The sequence below is a fragment of the Pteropus alecto genome, unplaced genomic scaffold, assembly GCF_000325575.1.
Source record: "Pteropus alecto unplaced genomic scaffold, ASM32557v1 scaffold86, whole genome shotgun sequence".
NCBI lineage: Eukaryota > Metazoa > Chordata > Mammalia > Chiroptera > Pteropodidae > Pteropus > Pteropus alecto.
The window spans coordinates 25,506,430-25,525,259 of NW_006442109.1; the positions used below are offsets into that span (position 1 = coordinate 25,506,430).

General features: G+C 34.5%; 1 protein-coding gene across 5 annotated transcripts in view; it reads right to left on the reverse strand.

The window, feature by feature from the left end:
* Positions 1-7,679: 7,679 nt before the first annotated feature.
* The window catches only part of CTDSPL2 (CTD small phosphatase like 2), a 74,773-nt gene continuing 63,622 nt past the window's right edge, over positions 7,680-18,830 (reverse strand). For all 5 annotated transcript variants that reach the window (XM_006920419.3, XM_015595980.2, XM_015595979.2 and 2 more), the window contains 5 exons: positions 16,389-16,451; positions 16,205-16,284; positions 13,128-13,254; positions 11,551-11,646; positions 7,680-10,894 (listed from right to left, as the gene is read on the reverse strand). In XM_006920419.3, coding sequence (XP_006920481.1) covers positions 10,829-10,894; positions 11,551-11,646; positions 13,128-13,254; positions 16,205-16,284; positions 16,389-16,451 — 432 coding nt within the window. In that variant the 3' untranslated portion in view covers positions 7,680-10,828. The remainder of the gene's footprint in view (positions 10,895-11,550; positions 11,647-13,127; positions 13,255-16,204; positions 16,285-16,388; positions 16,452-18,830) is intronic.

The window sequence follows — 18,830 nt, forward strand, 5'->3', positions numbered from 1 at the left end:
GCGACCTGGCAGCCTTTCCAGCCAGTGTGCTCGGACTCAACTCTTGGCAAGTTTGCTTCGAGGTAGTCACGAAGGGATCGAAGAGAGCTCCAGTGCTCGAGGATTTTCCCTTTCTGTGAGCCTCTTGAGGCCAGTACGTGATTCATGCTTTCGCAGAAAACTTCGGAACTCTGCGCTAGTCATAAATTCTAGGTTTGTCCTCAAGGAACGCACAATTAGCAAAGTAGTCATATAAATAAATTTCTCCAATGTGATGACTACAACAAAAAGAAGCATTGTGAGGTTAAATGTAAAAGGGTAACAAAAGGCGAGGGGAGCGGGAGGATGCACGAAAGGCTTCCTGAAGTAAACGCTACAGAAACGAGTTTTAAAGACCCAGTGAAATGTGCTCAACTGCATTTCCCTCAAAGAACGCAAGTGGTCCCTGACCTGACTAACTGGTGAAATTGGAGATAAACTTAACAGATAAACTGTTTATAATAAAGAGCTTCAGAAAGACTAAGCTGCACTCTGCCCTGTAGGCCACTGGGCTCCACTACAGGGGTTTTAGAAATGAGCATTTTCAGATATTTTCTGTTGTTTTCTTATTTTCTAATATGTAATATATGTACTTGGTACAACGTTCAAGTTATAAAAGGGTATGTACAATGATCAGCCATTATGTTCTTTGTAGTGGTAACCATTGTTCCCCATTTCTTGTCTTTTCAGAGAGTACAAATACACATTTTATAAAGATGGCCTTTCAAGAGATATTCTGCAGCCCAATTACTCAAAGTTTGTTCCCAGTCCAGCAACAACACCTAGGGAGCTTGTTAGAAATGCAGAATCTCAGGCCCCATCCCAGACCTAATGAATCAGAACCTGCCTTTCAACAAGACTCTCAGATGAGTCTGCATATTAAGGTGTGAGAGGCAATGATACACAAACACTCATTTATAACGATGTTTTGGAAGAAGGTAAGGCAGAGGCAGGGAAATGCCGGAATATAAGGTCCCTAGAGCACAATCTTTTATTCACAGTTGTATCTGCAGCATTTGGCCCAGGGTCTATTACATAAGTTAATATTTTTTTAATTAAATGAGAAGAACACAAGCCTAAAGTAAGGCAATGGCAACAGAGAAGAAGGAACCAATCTGAAATATTTAAGGGTCAAAATCAACAGAATTTAGTGACTGTGATGATTAATTTTGCATGTCAGCTTAACTATGTCATTAACATTTAAATCAGTAGACTTTGAGTAAAGCAGATTACCCTCCATAATGTGGATAGGTCTCATCCAATCAGTTGAAGGCCTTAAGAAAACACTGAGGAAAAAGGAATTCTGCCTCCAGATTGCCTTTGGACTCTGTAGCATCAGCTCTTCCCTAGGTTTCCAGCCTGCTGGAATGCTGTGCAGATTTTGGACTAGCCAGCTCCCACCATCTCCTGAGCCATTCCTTAAAATATCTAAATAGATATATTTCCTATTACTCCTGTTTCTCTGGATAACCCTAATACAGTGACTGATTGGATATGGAGTTAGTGGGGATAGGAGAAGTGGAGGATAATGCCTTTGGAGACTGAGTGATGCTAACACCTATATATAAGTGTTCAGGTCAAAAACATGGGAGCTCTCCTTGCTTTCTTCCTCTCTCACCCCCTAAATTCAATCCATCACCAAATTCTGTAATTTACTTTGCATCTTGACTCGATCTTAATTACCCTCATATCTCTTGCTACCACCTTATTCCAAACTTTCTCTAGAATCTTCTATAATAACCCCCTAATTGTATTGCCTTCTTCCACTCCACAATCCATTCACTACATATCAAGCAGTTTGCTTATTTAAAAATGCCTAGCAGTTTGTCCTTCCAGTTGAAATTCTTTTAGTGGCTTCTTGTTTTTACAGTAAAACCCATCTCCTTACTGTAGCCTGAAAGACCTGGCATAATCTGACTCCTACTTCCCACTAACCCCCTTAGGCCATTCTCTCTCATTAACTTCATTGCTTCTGGCCTTTTAAGGCTACTAAGTAAGCCTTTTCCTGCTTTTGGACTTTCTGCCTCTAATGCTCTTTCCACACCACTTTGCATGATTGGCTTTTCTTCCTCTTTCAAATCAAAAATTCAAATACTACCTTTGCAGAACTGTCTTCCCTAATCTCCCTCCTGTAAGGGGCCTCCCCCAGTTACTCTATTTCATCACCTTTTTTTTGTCATAGTATTTATCACACTCTCTAATGACTTTACTTATTTAATGTCTGTTTGGAGCACAGCCACCTTGTCTGTGTTACTACTGTATTCCCAGTGCCTGACCATAGTAAATGCTCAATAAATGTTTTTTGAAAATGACTGCATAGTGCCTGTCATCACAATAAGGAATCAGTTAAGTCTTGGCCACAAAGATCTTGACATTCCTATGGGACATCCAAATAGAAATGTCTTGTACACCTTTGGAACTAGAGAAGCCTGGGCTACAGATAGAGGATTAGGAGTAGTTAACTGCTTATGGTTAGGGATGGAATTATGTGAAAGAGGTCATCTGAAGATAAACCTTGAAAGACATCAAGAATGAAAATAAACCTTGAAAGACATCAACATTTAAGGAGCAGCCAGAGGAAAAGAAAAGATAGTAAGATTAAAAAAAAAACTTGTACTTTTTTTTTGGTAAAAAATAAAAATAAATTTTAAGATACTGTGGAATATGGTATATTTGAAAAACCACTGTAGGAAGTCAGGAGACCTGGGTTCTTGACATTCACATGAACAAGTGATATTGAACTGAACAATGAACACTTCTGGTGAGGCATGGGGAAAGTTCATGATTCATTCTTGTCGAGAAATTATCCTAGAACACAAATGTAGGTGGGACCCCCAAGCCACATTTGCTCCTTTACCATAGCTGATTTGAAAGTGGGGCAGGGTCAGAAGCAGATTAACTGTGAAGTTAAGCACTAGCTTTAGGGCCTCTCATTGCACTGGCCACTTAAATTTTTCAAGAAAGCCCTCCAAATTATATATGCTTCAAACAGTATGAAATCTGGATTTCCCCTAGGTGGAATATAAGTAACCCAGTGGGATCCTCAAATTCTCTGTGTAGCTAGTCTCCCAAATATAGCCCTTCAATGAACAGTATGGTCCCTTCCCCTTGAGTATGGACTAGACCTACATTCATTTTTGACCATAGAATAGGGCAGAAGTGACACCCAACACTAGTCATGACACGCCTTGCAGCTTCCACCTGTGCCTTTGGGAACGCTCACTCCAGTGGAAGCCAGTTGCCATTTAAGAAGTCTTTACTACCATATGACCATGATGTGCTGTTTCAAGCCAACTATAGGGAGAGGCTGTTTAGGCAGAGAAATAGTCAGCCAACCTCTGGCTGTTTCAGATATCTCGTTTTACAGATGAGCAGACTATTAGTGTTTGTTGATAAATTGACATTAAAACCTCTGCCTTCAAAAACATCATTAAAGCCATAGGAAAGTAAATGACAGCAAAAATGAAGCAGAGCTGCTCATGGCTCCTTTTTAAGTAGAAGTGCCTTAGGTACCACATTCAGAATCTCATAAAGATGAAATAAGGCTGAAGAGGTTTTAATTGCAAATAGAACCACATTAAAACTCATAAAATACCAAACTGAGCATTATTTATGGAAAAACTTAAGATTTGATACTATATTATTGAATGACTTTTTTTCATTTTAAACTGCCCCCACAAAGAGCCTACTCAAATACTTACATGAAATGACGTCTGTCACCATTCAACTGCTATACATTTTTCCAGTGCCATACATAAAATCCTCACATACCTTCCTATTTCTGTCAGTAAACCAGACAAGCCATGCTTTCCTTAGGACTTTGCCAATTTCCTGAGCTCAGATTATCCATTGTGATGCTAGCACCCAATGCATTAACCATTTGTTGTCTTGGAGAATTAGGTCAACTTCTAAATAACTCTTCTAACTGGCCTCCCACCCACCCACTCTTGTCTATGCAGCAGCCAAAGTAGGTCTTTTAAAGACAATCTATCATTTACTCGATTTTACCCCTCACTCGCCACTCCCAAACCTGCCTTTACGTTTTCAATAATATTCTACATATCTCATATTAAATACTTAAGCTAACTCAAGCCTGACTTCCAGACAAGATTGTCAGCCCTCTCAAAGCCATTTTTCTTTTTCATGACTCTTTTCCCAATACCAGTCTGCACTGTTTGTAAGTTTTTTCTGCCATTTGCAGTGTCTAACATATTAAGGGCAGTGTTTTAAGATGAATTTTACTGTCATTAGGAAGGTACTTACAGCTACCTTCAGCAAATAGTCATCATCAAATATAATATTAAAGCTCATATGGTAGCCACTAAAGCTCTAGTTGATTACTAAGAGACTCCTAACTTGGCAAATCCTATGAGCCTGCTACCCCAACTACTAACCAGACTTCTCAAGCCATTTAATACTCTTCAGTGTCATCATCCATCTCTTAACACTAAGCATATTTTCATCAAAACATATTAACAGTCATAAGTGACCTCTCCATTATCCCTTCTCCAGTCTTCATTTGAATGCACCTAAACTGCTCATGTCTTTCTTGAACGCCCTGAAATCTGTGGTAATAACCTCATTCTATTGCCATTCCTACCCCGTCTGGCTTCAGACATATCCCATAACCTTTGTATGTAGATCTCTCACAGACGCTCAAGAGAACTAGCTGCTTTAACATTTCCATTCTGATAGTTATTTGTATATTGCTTTACAATGTAGCATGCTTTGATGTGTTTCATCTAATTCTGAAAGGTAGATCTTGATGAACAGGCTCAGCTGCTTTGTCTAATAAGTGGAAGAGGGACAGTCTTAATTCAGGTATGACTGAACTTTGTGCTTTTAACCATACTCCCAAGTCAACTATTCACCTGAAATCATCATTTCTTTCTAAAAGTCACAGCCCACTGCAGCAACTCTTAAACCTATCTGTGCGTTAAATTCCTTTGGAGCTTAGGGATTATAGTTTTCTAGTTTCGTCACAGCCAGAGCTGAGGGGTGGGGGAAATGAGATGGTCAAACGTTAAAGACTTCCAGTTGTATAAGGATCTAATGTTCTGGGGGTCTAATATACATCATGGTGACTATAGTTAACAATACTGTATTGTATATTTGAATGTTCTACTAGAGATTTTAAATGTTCACACCCTACCAATAAAAAATGGTTAATTGTGAAGGATGTGTTAACCTTACTGTATGGCAAACATTTCACAATATACCCGTACATCAAATCATCACACTGTATACTTACACAATGTTATGTCAATTTTACTCAATAAAGCTGGAGAAAAAGTCTCATCAGAGATCAGGGGTGGGACCAGAGTGCTGTTTCATAGTTAATTGTTACTTATCCCATTACATCAGGTATAAATTTAACATTTTAGCTTACCATATCTGGTTCTTTCTTGCCACCTCTTTTTTAAAACCCCTTCTTTATTCAGGTTTTACTCCACCTCTGTACACAGTAGTTCCAGAAATCAAGTTATTTTTTCCTAAAATCAACGATAACTAAGAGACCTAGACTGAATTCCCAGCTGTTGGGAAGACACTTTTCTAGGCACATTTCCTTCATTACCTGTAGAATAAAGAGGCACACTTGGAAGTTGGAATTTCCTAGTTTAAAAATTCTATCTTAAACTCTAGAGGTCTAGCTTGTACCACAAACTTTTACATTGAGTTATTACATTCCTTATAAGAACATTTTATTGGCTAAACTGATTTATAGACTTGAGAAAACTATTTCTGTACAGACATGCTTATACAAGAATGCCTAGGCTTTGGGAAATAGCATGTTGTAGTGATACCTGAATTCGAATCTCCCAGAATAGCTGAGGTCTTTGGTTACAGCCTGTGAGCTGTTTCCTTATCTGTAACCTACTCTATGATCCTTACAGGTCTATCTTGGATATCAAAAGGGAAAGTAATGTGAAAAAACTACATACTTGTAAGCAAAAAGATGACTGCATATGTAAGACATCACATTATTTCTAATGGCTGATAAAATATCATCAAAGGAAAGTGCTTCCATAAAAGTTTTATTTATCCCCACAACAACCCTGTGAGGTAGGGTGATCAGGGCATTTGAAGATGAGAAAACTAAATCTACATTACTTGTTCATGGCTATACTGCATAGTAAAGATGTAGAAATTAAATTGAGATTTTTTAAATGTCCATGACTTCATATTGATTCACATGGAAAGGCAGAGAGAATATTAACATCCTCCTACCTGAATGCCAAAAGGACACTGCCTTGAAAAATCCCATTTCTCAAGAGATGAAAGTAGTATTTCATTGCTTATTTCTACAAAGATTTATAAAATAAAAAAATAGTGAAATATTTTACAGTTAATATATATAATGGTCTCATTCAGGGATATGTCCTTCAGTTGTGTATAACTATTCCAAGTGCTAGAAATGCAAACTCTTAAAAGTATGAAAGAATGGTAATGAGCAGTAGCCTTGATCTTCTTTAATATTCCTCCATGTATCTTGACTAAGTTCTGTGAAATCTGGTCCCACTTTAAAAAAAAAAAACTCTACCACAGAGATGTCTGGTAAACTTTTATTTTGTTGCCTAGCCTCAAACCACCGTCACATTTAAAACAGTGATTTCCCAAATCTGGCTATTAGAATCACTTGGAGAGAGCTTTTAAAAAACACAGAACTCTCAGGCCCCACTCTCGACCCAATGAGACAATTTTGCAGGGGCTAGGCCTCAGGAATCTGTATTTGAAAAGCTCAGAATAATTCCAATGAAAAGTCAGGTTTGGGAACCACTGAGTATTTTAAAATACTAACTAATATCAAAACCATAAAGTAAGTATAAACTTGTTGTTCTCTTATCTTCTTTTAAAAAATTTCTCAAAACACATTATATCCCAAAAACTCTTGCCTCTGGGCAAGTAATTTCAATTCAAGATACAGAGAAACATTTTATAAAAATGTATCCTAGTGAGTGAGACTTGGATTCCAATAATTTAAGTAGCATTTAAATATAAGATACTGAGTCTTGTGGTTCTTATTCTGAATATTTTAAATGTATTTTATACAGGTTCCTAGCAGGCTTTCAACTAAAGGGAAGACATGAAAAGTAATGACATAATCAAGCACATCAGCTGAAAAAATACTATACTCAAATATAGGTCATGAGAGGAATAAGAAAGTGAATGAATGACAACCTAAGGCCTTTTGGCCCATACATTTTTGTTCCCAGTCCACTCTTCCCCTATAAGGGGAAATAAAATAAACATTCTTTCCTAGTTGCTTGGCATAGTTATTCGGTGGGTAACTATTAACTAAGTTAATTTTAGATACACAAGAGTAAAAGAGATAACAAATAAATACCTAGGAAGACAAAGAGAAATCAGGTCAGAAAACCTTAACTAGCTAATGATGTAGTATATAACACCATCATGTTAGTACAATTAAATGAAGGCTTCAGTGTCCTTTACGTTTCAGCTTTATGTGATTGACACAAGACGTGGAAGAGATCTGGTCCTTATGAAGAATTCTGTGCTCGCTGTAAAGATTTGTAGGAATAATGAAATGCTTTCTTCACTGATGAGATGAAGTCTCTGTTTTTCAGGTAAGTTGACTGAACAAAACAATGAAAAATGAACTTCTTTAGAAGACTTAACGAGAATAACATCTAGCTGAAAAGTCATTGACCAAAGAACTTTTTTTAAAAACCATTCTATGTTTAACCCTAACAAACAAAACAAATAAACCAGAAAAACCAGGGAATATAAAAAACCGATGTACACATACATTTTCACTGACAGTTACAAGAAAATAGTCATTTATAGAAGTTACAATGCTTTCAACAAATTCCCCCCAATTTTGGGAAACAAGATAAAGCCACTGGGTAAATAAATATACATACTAGCTAATATAAAACAATTTATGGTTTCAAATTGCTATCAATTCTTTTAAGACCCAAGGATAAATTTGATGATATAAATCTGACTAGGGCTATATATATTACATGGAATTAAAAAACACAACTGATTAAAACATCCTAACAATAATACAAATATTTAAAAGAATGTCTTAAAAGTCAGACATTTATCACTGGAAATATCACAATTCTATGTACTTCAGAGTTGTAATGTGTATATAGGTCACTTTTGCTGTCTTAACAGGTATCCATCTCTCCTGCATTTACTACAGTCAGTTTTTAAGAATTCATGTTTCCTGTGTGAACTGAAGGGGCTGGGCACGTCTCAGTTCATAAAATACACACCTCCACTTAACTAAATGGAAGTGTCTAAGATAACATCTACAAAGAAGGGGTAATGAAAAGATAAAACATTACTTATAGTAATGTAGAAGAAAACTGGATAGTTGTCTCTTTATAAATTATTTTAAATTTTGTATTAAATTTAAAGTGACTCAAGTCAAGTAATGAAGAAAAATATATTAAATTGGTCTCAAGAAATTTTCTCAGGCCATACAAAATTTCCCTTAGTTTATTCTTTACAAAATTCGTTATGCTTGATTCATTTGTCTACTGACTTTAGGGAGCTCTCCTTAGCACGGGACTGACAGTAGCTTTACAATTAACAAAAGATGATTAAAAATTGGTGTTTATTTCAAGTGCCCACAGGCACAATGGTATAGGTGCTTAGATTTCCCTTTAAGTTATGGGAAAGCCCTTTGAGATGGTATTTACTTAATCGGAAAAGCTTTCAGCAATTACAGTGCACGCTGAAAGTTTAAATCTTGTATAGGTTTTGGGTTTTGCTGTTTGAGCATAAAAAGGGAGCAAGGAGAAATGTAACTAGGTTCACAATCTTGAGCAAGAGCATATGTAAAGGTAACGTATGTACATTTTATTTCAAGAAAGACAGAAGACAAACAGCATAAAGATGCCCAGATGCCCTAAAGATAAATACATTTCAAAGATTCTCATTAAAATGAATCTGTAGTATTTTTTCCTGCAAGCAAAATACCTTTCTTTAAATTAAAACAAAAAAACCAGTATTCTGAATTGCAAATGCTTCTGCTTTTTTTTTGCAGAAAATCTGCCATGATTATTTTTTTAATAAGGATTTTCCACAAAACAGGCTTGCTCTACATGCTAGATTTTTAAACAGTTCAGTGACACAATATGCTAACTACATACACAACAGATAATATAGTAAGAAAACACTCAACCTGATGAAAAGTTAAAATCTTCATTAATACACTGAAAATTGACATAACTCATGCCTTTAAAATCAAAAAATACAAAAATTAAATGTTTTCCTAAAAAGATTTCCTTATTTTAAGGATTCATTTGAAAATGAAGCTGCATGTAATTTGTACAATAAGTTGTACAAGTAAACAGGTAATATACATAAAAAATTAAGTGACATACTCCTCAATTATCAGTTGTCCACCTTTAATTTCCAATACTGTACTTTCTTAACAAGCATACAAAATATCAAACTTCTCTTTAGAAAAAGTGCCGTTCTTTGACATCCTTTACACAAAAACAGTCTGAGCCTGTGGCATGTTAATGCAGTCGAGAGGCAAAGCATACTAACTTTTACAAATTCTACCTTCCATAAAAAGCCTCCCGAAACGGAGATTACACGCCACTATAAAAATATCAGCCTCCTGTGGTAGCTGCATTAGAGAACCAAGGCTTGAAGACTATTTTCATATAGCATAGAAAACCACTATGAGAGCATATTAACTGCATCGGTGGCTTGGGAGCTTACTGTGCCACAGGATTATGCATAGCTACTGTAAGGTACCAAGACTGTTACACAGAGTTTTAAATTGATTGTAACCGAGAGCATAACAGAGGTACTACCAGCCCATGCAAAATAACTAAAAATACTGAGTCGCTGTGCAGAATACTGCATTCCTGGAGGAAACCAAAGGCAGCAGTAACCAAATCAAGCCCAACAGGTGACCAAACTCATTCTCCTCAAAGATTGGTGAGCACAGTGAAGTCTGAGGTATACCTTTATCCATTAAATCTGTGTGCCATTCCAAGATATTACCATTTGGGAACACATGCCATCACAATGGTTTAAATCTTTTGAATATTAGTCATTCATATATTCTTATCTACCCAGTCTCTTGATTTCTGAAAAGATTTCACCTACAGTAGAATATTACAGAAACAAAATATAAATGCATGTCTTTCTAAATGAAACTTACATGGACTAAAAGTAGAGAATATTTTTAAACAAATATACAATATGCAGGCAGACAAAGCAGGAAAACGGCCATTCAAATGTATAATAAAAAACTAAAAATTGACTATTTCCAGAAAACTATGAAGCGCCTCAACTAAAAGGAATGCATAATGAAATTCTAATCTAATACAGGTCAAAAATGTAAAAAGGTTATAAACCTTAACAGGAAAAATAAAACAACTTTTACTGGCCATTCCTGTTGAAATGAGAATCTTAAAGTAACAGAAAAGTGGCTACAAACCCACTTAGAGCACCAAACAGAGAGAAAATAAAAGTCCATTTTCAACTCTGTTATTATCATAAAATCCTGTGTGACTACAGGTCAAACTGCTGGTGGCAGAAACAGAATTCTTTATAAACTGCAGATGTCCTGTACATAAAAAAATTTCACTGGAGTTGCACTAGTTCTAAAGACTCTTCTGTTTTAGCCTACCTACTGTATGTATTCAATCTGAAATAAAGTCTCTTTCTGTAACCCTTGATTATTATTGGGCACCAAAGATAAGAAAAGCAAGACGGGGTACAAAAATGCAAAATTTCAACAGTAATGGCAATGTTTTGTCTTAGTCCAAAAGGGTCCTGCATTCTCTCCCCCTTCAGTGATTTGACAAGTCTGTACTTAATCTGGGGGCAGCAAATCATGCAAGCGAAATCTGTCTCTGATGTGAGGTCGAACATCTTCATTCTGTGAGGAGAAAAAGACATTTTAAAGGCCATATAATTTCAAAGATATCATCCTCAGATCACTATGAACATTCTTACTTTGCAGAAAAGTATATCACTGTTTATTTTACAACTTATATCATTTGTTTGCCATACATAAATGTACTACACAGAAGCAGTTAATTTAGTATTAAATTTAGATTTTAATAACGTCATTAAAGTTTTAATTTTATAAGAACAATTATGCAATCAAGGCCAAACTGAAAGCTAGGTAGAAGTGTTAAGCCACTGAATTCTACTTTATAATTAGTTTTAAAATTAATGCATGGATATAGGAAAAAAATTCCCAGAATAAAGTTTCAGTTAGCATAAGCAATAATTCTAGACCTTAACTATAAAAGCAAAACAAAATCGATTTAACCCAACTAGTCAGTGACTTGCAAGAGGAAGCCCAGTGAAATATAAACATTCAATCTATAAATTTTTAAATACTGATAAGTATTTTAATATAATTTATAAGGTTCAAAAATGCTTGTAATTCTTTTAATCTTTGCCCTAATCTCCCACAATGTTGATTTAAAAAGTCAGTATACATAATGTAAAGCAATTTAAAAGATTTATTTCGATAAAGTTGAGGCAACAAAAAATAACAGAAAAAGGTAAATAAGACATACTTACCAGTTCTACAAGCTTCTCCAAAAATGGAATCAATTTTAGGAGTTCATTGTCATTTTTATCCATAAACCAGCTTTCTATAGGGATTCCATTAGATAGCTAAAATGATAAATAAGTAATTAAGTCCTTTTTGGCTTACATTTTGCCTACTTTGGAAAAGCTTAAAAGAAGAAATAAATGGAGCCTAACTGGTTTTCAGCGCAATTTTTTTCGTGTTTATAAAACTAAACAAGAAAGATCCATTAAAACAAGTTTTGCATTAACATAACTAAAAACATTCCTTTATTCAAGAAATATTTATTCAAGAAATAGTTACTATTAGTCAATGTAAGGCATTGTGAATGAATGGGTATTGCCAATCTAAACAGAGAACATTATCAGAAAGCATATAGTTTTACACGGGGACTACACCCCATTCATTGTTTTATTCTCAACAAATAGGATAATCTGAAATGGTAGGAACATAACAAATTGACTCGATGCTATTTCACTGAAGAGGAGTCTAAAAACAAGAATGCAAACCATATTTGTTTTATATAGTAAATAATCTCTAGGATAAAATACCTTTATTTAAACATTTACACAGAACATTGTCTTGGAGGTGGAGTATAACTGAAATGATTTTATTTAGGAACCAAGAAGAAATTCTTAAAAACGTAATTCAAAATGCAAGCAAGTAAAAGTAGTGACCTAAACTGAACATATTTCAATACCATATGCAGTTTTTTCCTTTTTTTTTTCTTTTTATTATGGACATTTTGAAACACAGAAGTTAAGGGTCAATCTTATTCCATCTACACCTAACCCACTGTCCACGATCCCCATTCTACACCGATATATTGTGGAGGAAATCTCAGACATATCATGTGAACATATTCATAATGTAAAGTATATCTTGCAAGGATGGCTCATTGCTTGTAAGATATATTTCACATATTTCAAAGAATCATTAACAAAGGGTACAAATATATTGACAAAATAGTCTAAGAAAATACTGAAGAATGTCAAATCAAAATGACCAGAAGAACAGTTAAGCTAATTGTAATTCTCAAACATGCTTACAATTAGGTTGCTGATTTAACAACTGGTAAGAGTGCTATTAAATCAGGGGTCGCCAACCCCTGTGCCATGGACTAGTACTAGTATATGGCCGGTAAAGAATTGGGCTGCACAGCAGGAAGTTGAGTGGCAGGCGAGCAAGTGAAGCTTCATCTGTATTTGCAGCTGCTCCCCAGTGCTAGCATCACCGCCTCAGCTCCACCTCAGATCATCAAGCATTAGGTTCTCATAGGAGCACTGGTCCCTGGTGCCAAAAAGGTTGGGGACCGCTGTATGAAATAATGTATACCTTATAGTCCTTTCGTGTCAGATTTACTACTCAGATTTTTCTGTATGTTGTACTTCATTTAAAAGAAACTTTTTCCAAGGAATATAGCAATTTGGCATCTCTAATTCTAAAGGTGACACTAAACAGAGAAACTCCACCAGTGAAAATTCTGTTCTCCCATCAAATTGTTTGGTAGCATTTGTCCTCATTGTGTTTTCTTTCAATCTGAATTTGTTAGCAACCCTCTTCCTACCTGATATGCAAAGGCTTGTGGTGAGTTGTCAATTATTATAGTTTTTGAAAGATCTCTTCCAAGGATATTTAAGTCCTTTATATAGTTTCCTTGTACACAAACACAATGTTCACGAAAAAGTCGGTGCCTAAATAAAAATAAACACAAATTAAAAAATAAACTCTAAAAAGTACAACATATATTAAAACGTATGTACTTACAGATACTATAGGCTTTATAAGATAAACCTTATTATTCTTGTCTCACAAAGGAAATTCAAATACATATGTGGGCCTAACCTTTGGGCTACAGTTTTACTGTAAAAATTCTTAGCAATTACTGAAATCTTACAACCAAATATTACCATTTCTTAAAGAACTGTGGTTTATCCCAAAATGTTATAGTAAATTATAAAGAGGGATTAAAAACTCTGTAAATTGTTTTTGTAATTTATTTATCCAGGAAAGCTCAGTTCAGATGCAGCATCTGGTTGTCAGCGAGGTCCTGCTTTTTAACCAATTTTCCAGATGGTTGACTGAGGCACAAGGAGGTCAAGTGACCTGCCCAAGGTCACACAGTAAGTCAGTGGTTAGCCCCGCATTGGAACCCAGGATCTTCCTGGCTCCTAGTCCTTTGCTCTAACCAGAAGACCACACGGCCTCCCTATCCTTGGTACATGCCAGAATAGAAAATATAAGAAGGAATGTTTCTGTGTTAGCATTTTTAAAAAATGTCTTTAGTTTCTCTTATAGTTTTTGAGAAAAAGTGTGGAGGCCAAAACATTCCATCATTTCAACTTTCCCCAAACACTCATCTTTCTTTTAATTTAGTGTGTATATGATCATTTGAAAAAACAAGGATTGAATGAAATGATAAATTCAGATTTAAGTATAACAAATATAAATTGATGTTTCACCAATGATAGATACTAAATGGAAAAATTATCATTTTTAAAAGCTATTAAAAATTTTATAATACTTATATACTGTAATAATTAAATAATCTTCACTTAGCACTTAAAATATTAGTCTCTGAATATTGCTAATAATTGATACAGATCACTTTGAAACACTCCATTTGTATATATTAATAATTTGGTAGTTTGGCTTCCTTGTGTCTTAATCCCACTGAGGAGTTAAGGCCTACTCATACCTGCATTTTTAATCATGCAATTTCAAGAAAGGGGAATTTTCTACCAATAAAATCTGTCATATCTCTAATGATAACAAAAGCCCCCAAAACTCAACCTTATAAGTATCAGTACCAGTGGTGATGGCAGAATAAGAATTTTACAACCAGACAAAATGTTAATATAAATAAATAGTTCTTTCCCCCTTATTATAAAGCATACTTTAAATTAATGATCATCTACCTCTAAAAGGTTTAGACAATCCAACTTGGAAAATATAGGTCCTGGTTGGGCCCAAATAAGATTCTGTATTTTATGTGAATAAACATTTAGAGATATAAGGAAATTGGAGAGGCAGGTAAAGCATGTACATGTAAGTCACTATTGATGCTTTCCCAGTAGCAGCAAAATCACCTGAGACCAGAGACAACTGAATATATATGTGGATACTAACAGTTACTTTAATTAATTTATACTAAAACCTCTCCAGTTATTAAGAAATCTGAGGGTCAATAGCATGTATTTGCAGTTTTAGGAAGAAATTACTTTTGCTAGTCATCAAATTTGCATTTGGACTCAAAGGATTCAGAGATCATCGGAATTTCTAAGTCCACCTTATCACCAACATAGATAATTCCCTATTGCCCTCTAATGAATTCAATATAGTGTTCAAAAGTTTTTAAGTTTTTCAAAAAGCAACAAGATAAAACAAATTGAAACTCCTAAATAAAATTTTAGAAAACTAGTTTGACTACGATTTCTCTTCCAGTAAAATGAAAGTTCCAAGAGAGGAAGGGTTTGTGTTGGTCACCACTGTTCCCTGGAATTTTGGAGGTACTGAATAGAAATCTTCATTAATGAATGAAATGATCAGAATAAAATCATTTGTATACTTTTGTTAAAGTTAGGTAAAATGAGAATTATAATATGCTTTTATGAAAAGAAAATATTTCCTATTTTGTATGTCTGAAGCTTGCTTATATGAAAGATAAAATGGAAACTAACTAGGACAAATTTTAATCATTTAGATTTAAAAAAAACAAATTTTAATCATTTAGATTTAAAAAAGACAGTTCTATTTACAAGAAAGAAAATCTCCTAAAAGTGGGCATTAGGAAAAGCCTTCCAGCATAGTTGTAAACACTCGATAATAAAGTTACTAGTAACAGTAGAAATTAAAGATTTTCCATAAAGACAAAATAGGAGAACGTATTCAAGTAAATGAATACCTAGCTCTGAAAGCTATTACAAGCCTTTCGTGGCATCTCTCTCAGCTCTTGGTCAAAAACCCAAAAGATTAACTCATACATCTTACATGATGCAGCAAGACTGCAGCAGTCTTAATATCTTATTGAACTAATTTTCAAAATGTTTTAAAATTACCCAAGACACTCCCCACCTGATCAGGAACAAAATTCATCTGCTGGCTCAGGACACACACAATGAACTGAGTGCAGATCAGGATAACCTGAATGACTAAGCCAACTGCAATTTCCAGTTAAATTCATGTTAACATTTTCTTTCAATGGAAGATAAATTTGCTCTTAAAAAAAGCAAAGTTTAATTTGATCCCTTCTGTTAAAATTAACTTTTATTTCTCTATGCCATTAAAAAGGTGACATAACATGCATTATCTCAGAGACATAAGGAAGTGAAATATCATGCACACAGTGAAAAATTCCACATACCCCCACTCTCCCCACAATCCCAAACGAAGTGAGGATATGGATGTAACAATAAATAAATACATTTGATTTTTGTATCCTTTAAAGAACGTCTGTCCAGAGTTCTATCATTAGGAACTCTTAAAGAATTTTGGGGCTTAAAAAGTTCATTTATTTCCACCATTCAACACAACAAATCTCTATATATGCAGCCAAATGAAAATGGCCATGAAAATTAAATATAATCATAGTAATTTCATAGATCAGTGTGACAGACATTTCCACTATTTCTTAGTTGAATTTACCTGACCAGTTGCTTTTTAGGGTCTAGTATGTTCAGTAACTTGTCTGCATACACCTTCTTAGAAGCAGTAAAAAGAATGATCTACAAATTCAGGGGAAAAGAAGTAATCATTATACATGATCTAAATATGGGTACTATATTGAATAAAATAAAAATATTTATGTAATTAGCTAATGTATGCTTACCTCATACATCTGAGACATTCGTTCCAGGAATTCCCTGAAGAATGGCCTTAATCTTACATAAACCTGAAGAAATACAAAGATAGGTTTCAGCAAATAAATATATAAAATAGAAACAACTTATTTAAGATACGTTGTGTTCTAACGTTGGATATATTATAAAGTTCATATTTTTAAAAAAATTGAGTTTCCTAAATATCACTCAACCAAATATATTTCACATACCAAAAACCACTTACAACAACCTTTTGGTAGGGTAGTAATAATCATTGGTGATCATTTTACTTTTTAATAAACAGCAGCATACAATAGTTCATGGAATATAATTTTAATAAACATTTAAACTAAAAATATAAGATTTCCCTCTGAGATTTTGATCCACCAATCAGCTCCATCTTCCAGCCAGGTAGCATCCATCCAATTATTAGGCAGGCTGTGTGTCCATGTCTAGCTGACCTGTCTCAATGACCTTCCTCAATAATTACTCAGAATTTCTTCTCAACAATTACATAAGAATACCTTTACTTTAAATTGCTATTATGGTAAGTAATGTTCAAGAAAGAGATGTTTGGATTGGTGGGTTTAAATACCTGGAATTTTTCAGAAATGATGTTATTGTTCTACATTTACTGATTCGGATGTAGTATTTCAATTAGCACTACCGGTATAGGCATAAAAATAATAATAATAAAAAAATAATAAAAAGGGATTATAAGATGAAAAGGTCCTTGCAATCTGTGAGGTCAACCAAGGGTTGCCTCGCCTAAAAAATAAATAAAATAAATTAGCACTACCGGGCTACTTGAGGTAGAAAATGTAATAGTCAAACAACAGTTACCCAAAGAACTGCCTTATATACATTATTTTCTTGTTTCTGTGTCTATCTTTTTGCCTACATTTAATCTAGCTCTTGTAATATAGTCCAATATTTAAAAAGCACAGATATGTATGTCATGAGAACCACTAAGCTGATTTACAAAAGATTTTTATTCTTTTACATTATATTCCTTTTGTGACAAAATTTAATAAAAAGAAAATTTTGTACTCCAAAGGTGATTATTAACTTCAACTACCACGAACAACAAATATCTGTCAAACAACTATGTACCAGATTCACTGGATTCAGATTAAAAAACTGTGATGGCAGCAAATTCAAAAGCTAGGCTTCATGGAGATTGTCATCAATACACATGCATATAAAAATGCCCTCAGGATAAAAATCTAGCTCTAGGAATGTTTTAGGGCAGAAGAGAAATCATGCAAAGAATTCTAGGAGGTAGGGACTATGTACTACCCATCTTTGCAATTTCCAAAGCCCAAAGGGCAATAAGATAATGCCAAATATATAGTAAGCAGAAGAAATAGAACTGCCATAAGTTAATATAGCAATAAAGACACAGAGAGAGACAAGCCTACAACACTACACAAGGACAACTACTGAATTTCCTTAAGAACTGATCACTCGTGGAAGACAAATTTTGAACAATTGTTAACATGTTAACACTATCACTCTAACCTCACCTCTGGGCTAGAATGATAAGTTTACGTGTTTTTAATCCTATTAAGGCATTTTATCTTAATTTCTTGACTAGTCAAAAACAAAATAAGCCAGACGCCCTCTGCCCCCCAAACTCTGGCAAATAAAAATAACCAATCCTCAGTATTCAATCACTATCATTTAGGATGCGGTACTAAAAAATTAACTAGAGTTGCTAATTAATTTTAACATTTTCATCCTGAAACATTTGGTGCAGTTTGTGGTCTTGACTGAAAACCACACACCTTGTTTGTTTGGTAATCCAAGTAACTGATAGATTTCAGATATATTACTACCTTGACTGGCAAAATCATTTTTTTTATTAACTATGGGTCTTTTCAAAATAGACTGGTTATAAGAAAAAAACACATCAATTCTGCCAATACTTTTTTAAATTACCTCATCTCGAGGATGATAAACTATGAATCACAAGAGCCTTTTGTTTGTTGCTAAGATGGTTTATCACTTACATGCACTTAATAATCAAAACTATTTCATTTTTGCGTATGTATAATTGTTTTCAATATCCCTGTTATCACCTGCTCCATACCGTAAACGAAGAGAAGAAGGGCCTCTGTAATTTATTTCCTCTGAACACTAACACACTTCTATTGTAGAGGAATACTTCTATTTTAACAATATTATCCAAGCATAGTAAGTGGAACACTGTACAAAGGGGATGTTTTCCAACTTCTTACACAGTGAATTCCAGATTAGGTCAAAACTGTAACTTCAGTAGGCATTAGACTACTTTGACTATATTTAAATATAAAACACTTCTTAAATTTGACATTACTTTCAAAATATGCTTATTTACTGGGATGAAAGGTGGCACTGAAGATGGGGCAATATTGCTACTAGACTGCTTCTTTACCATGAGAATAGAATATAGTAACTGTTGACTGTAA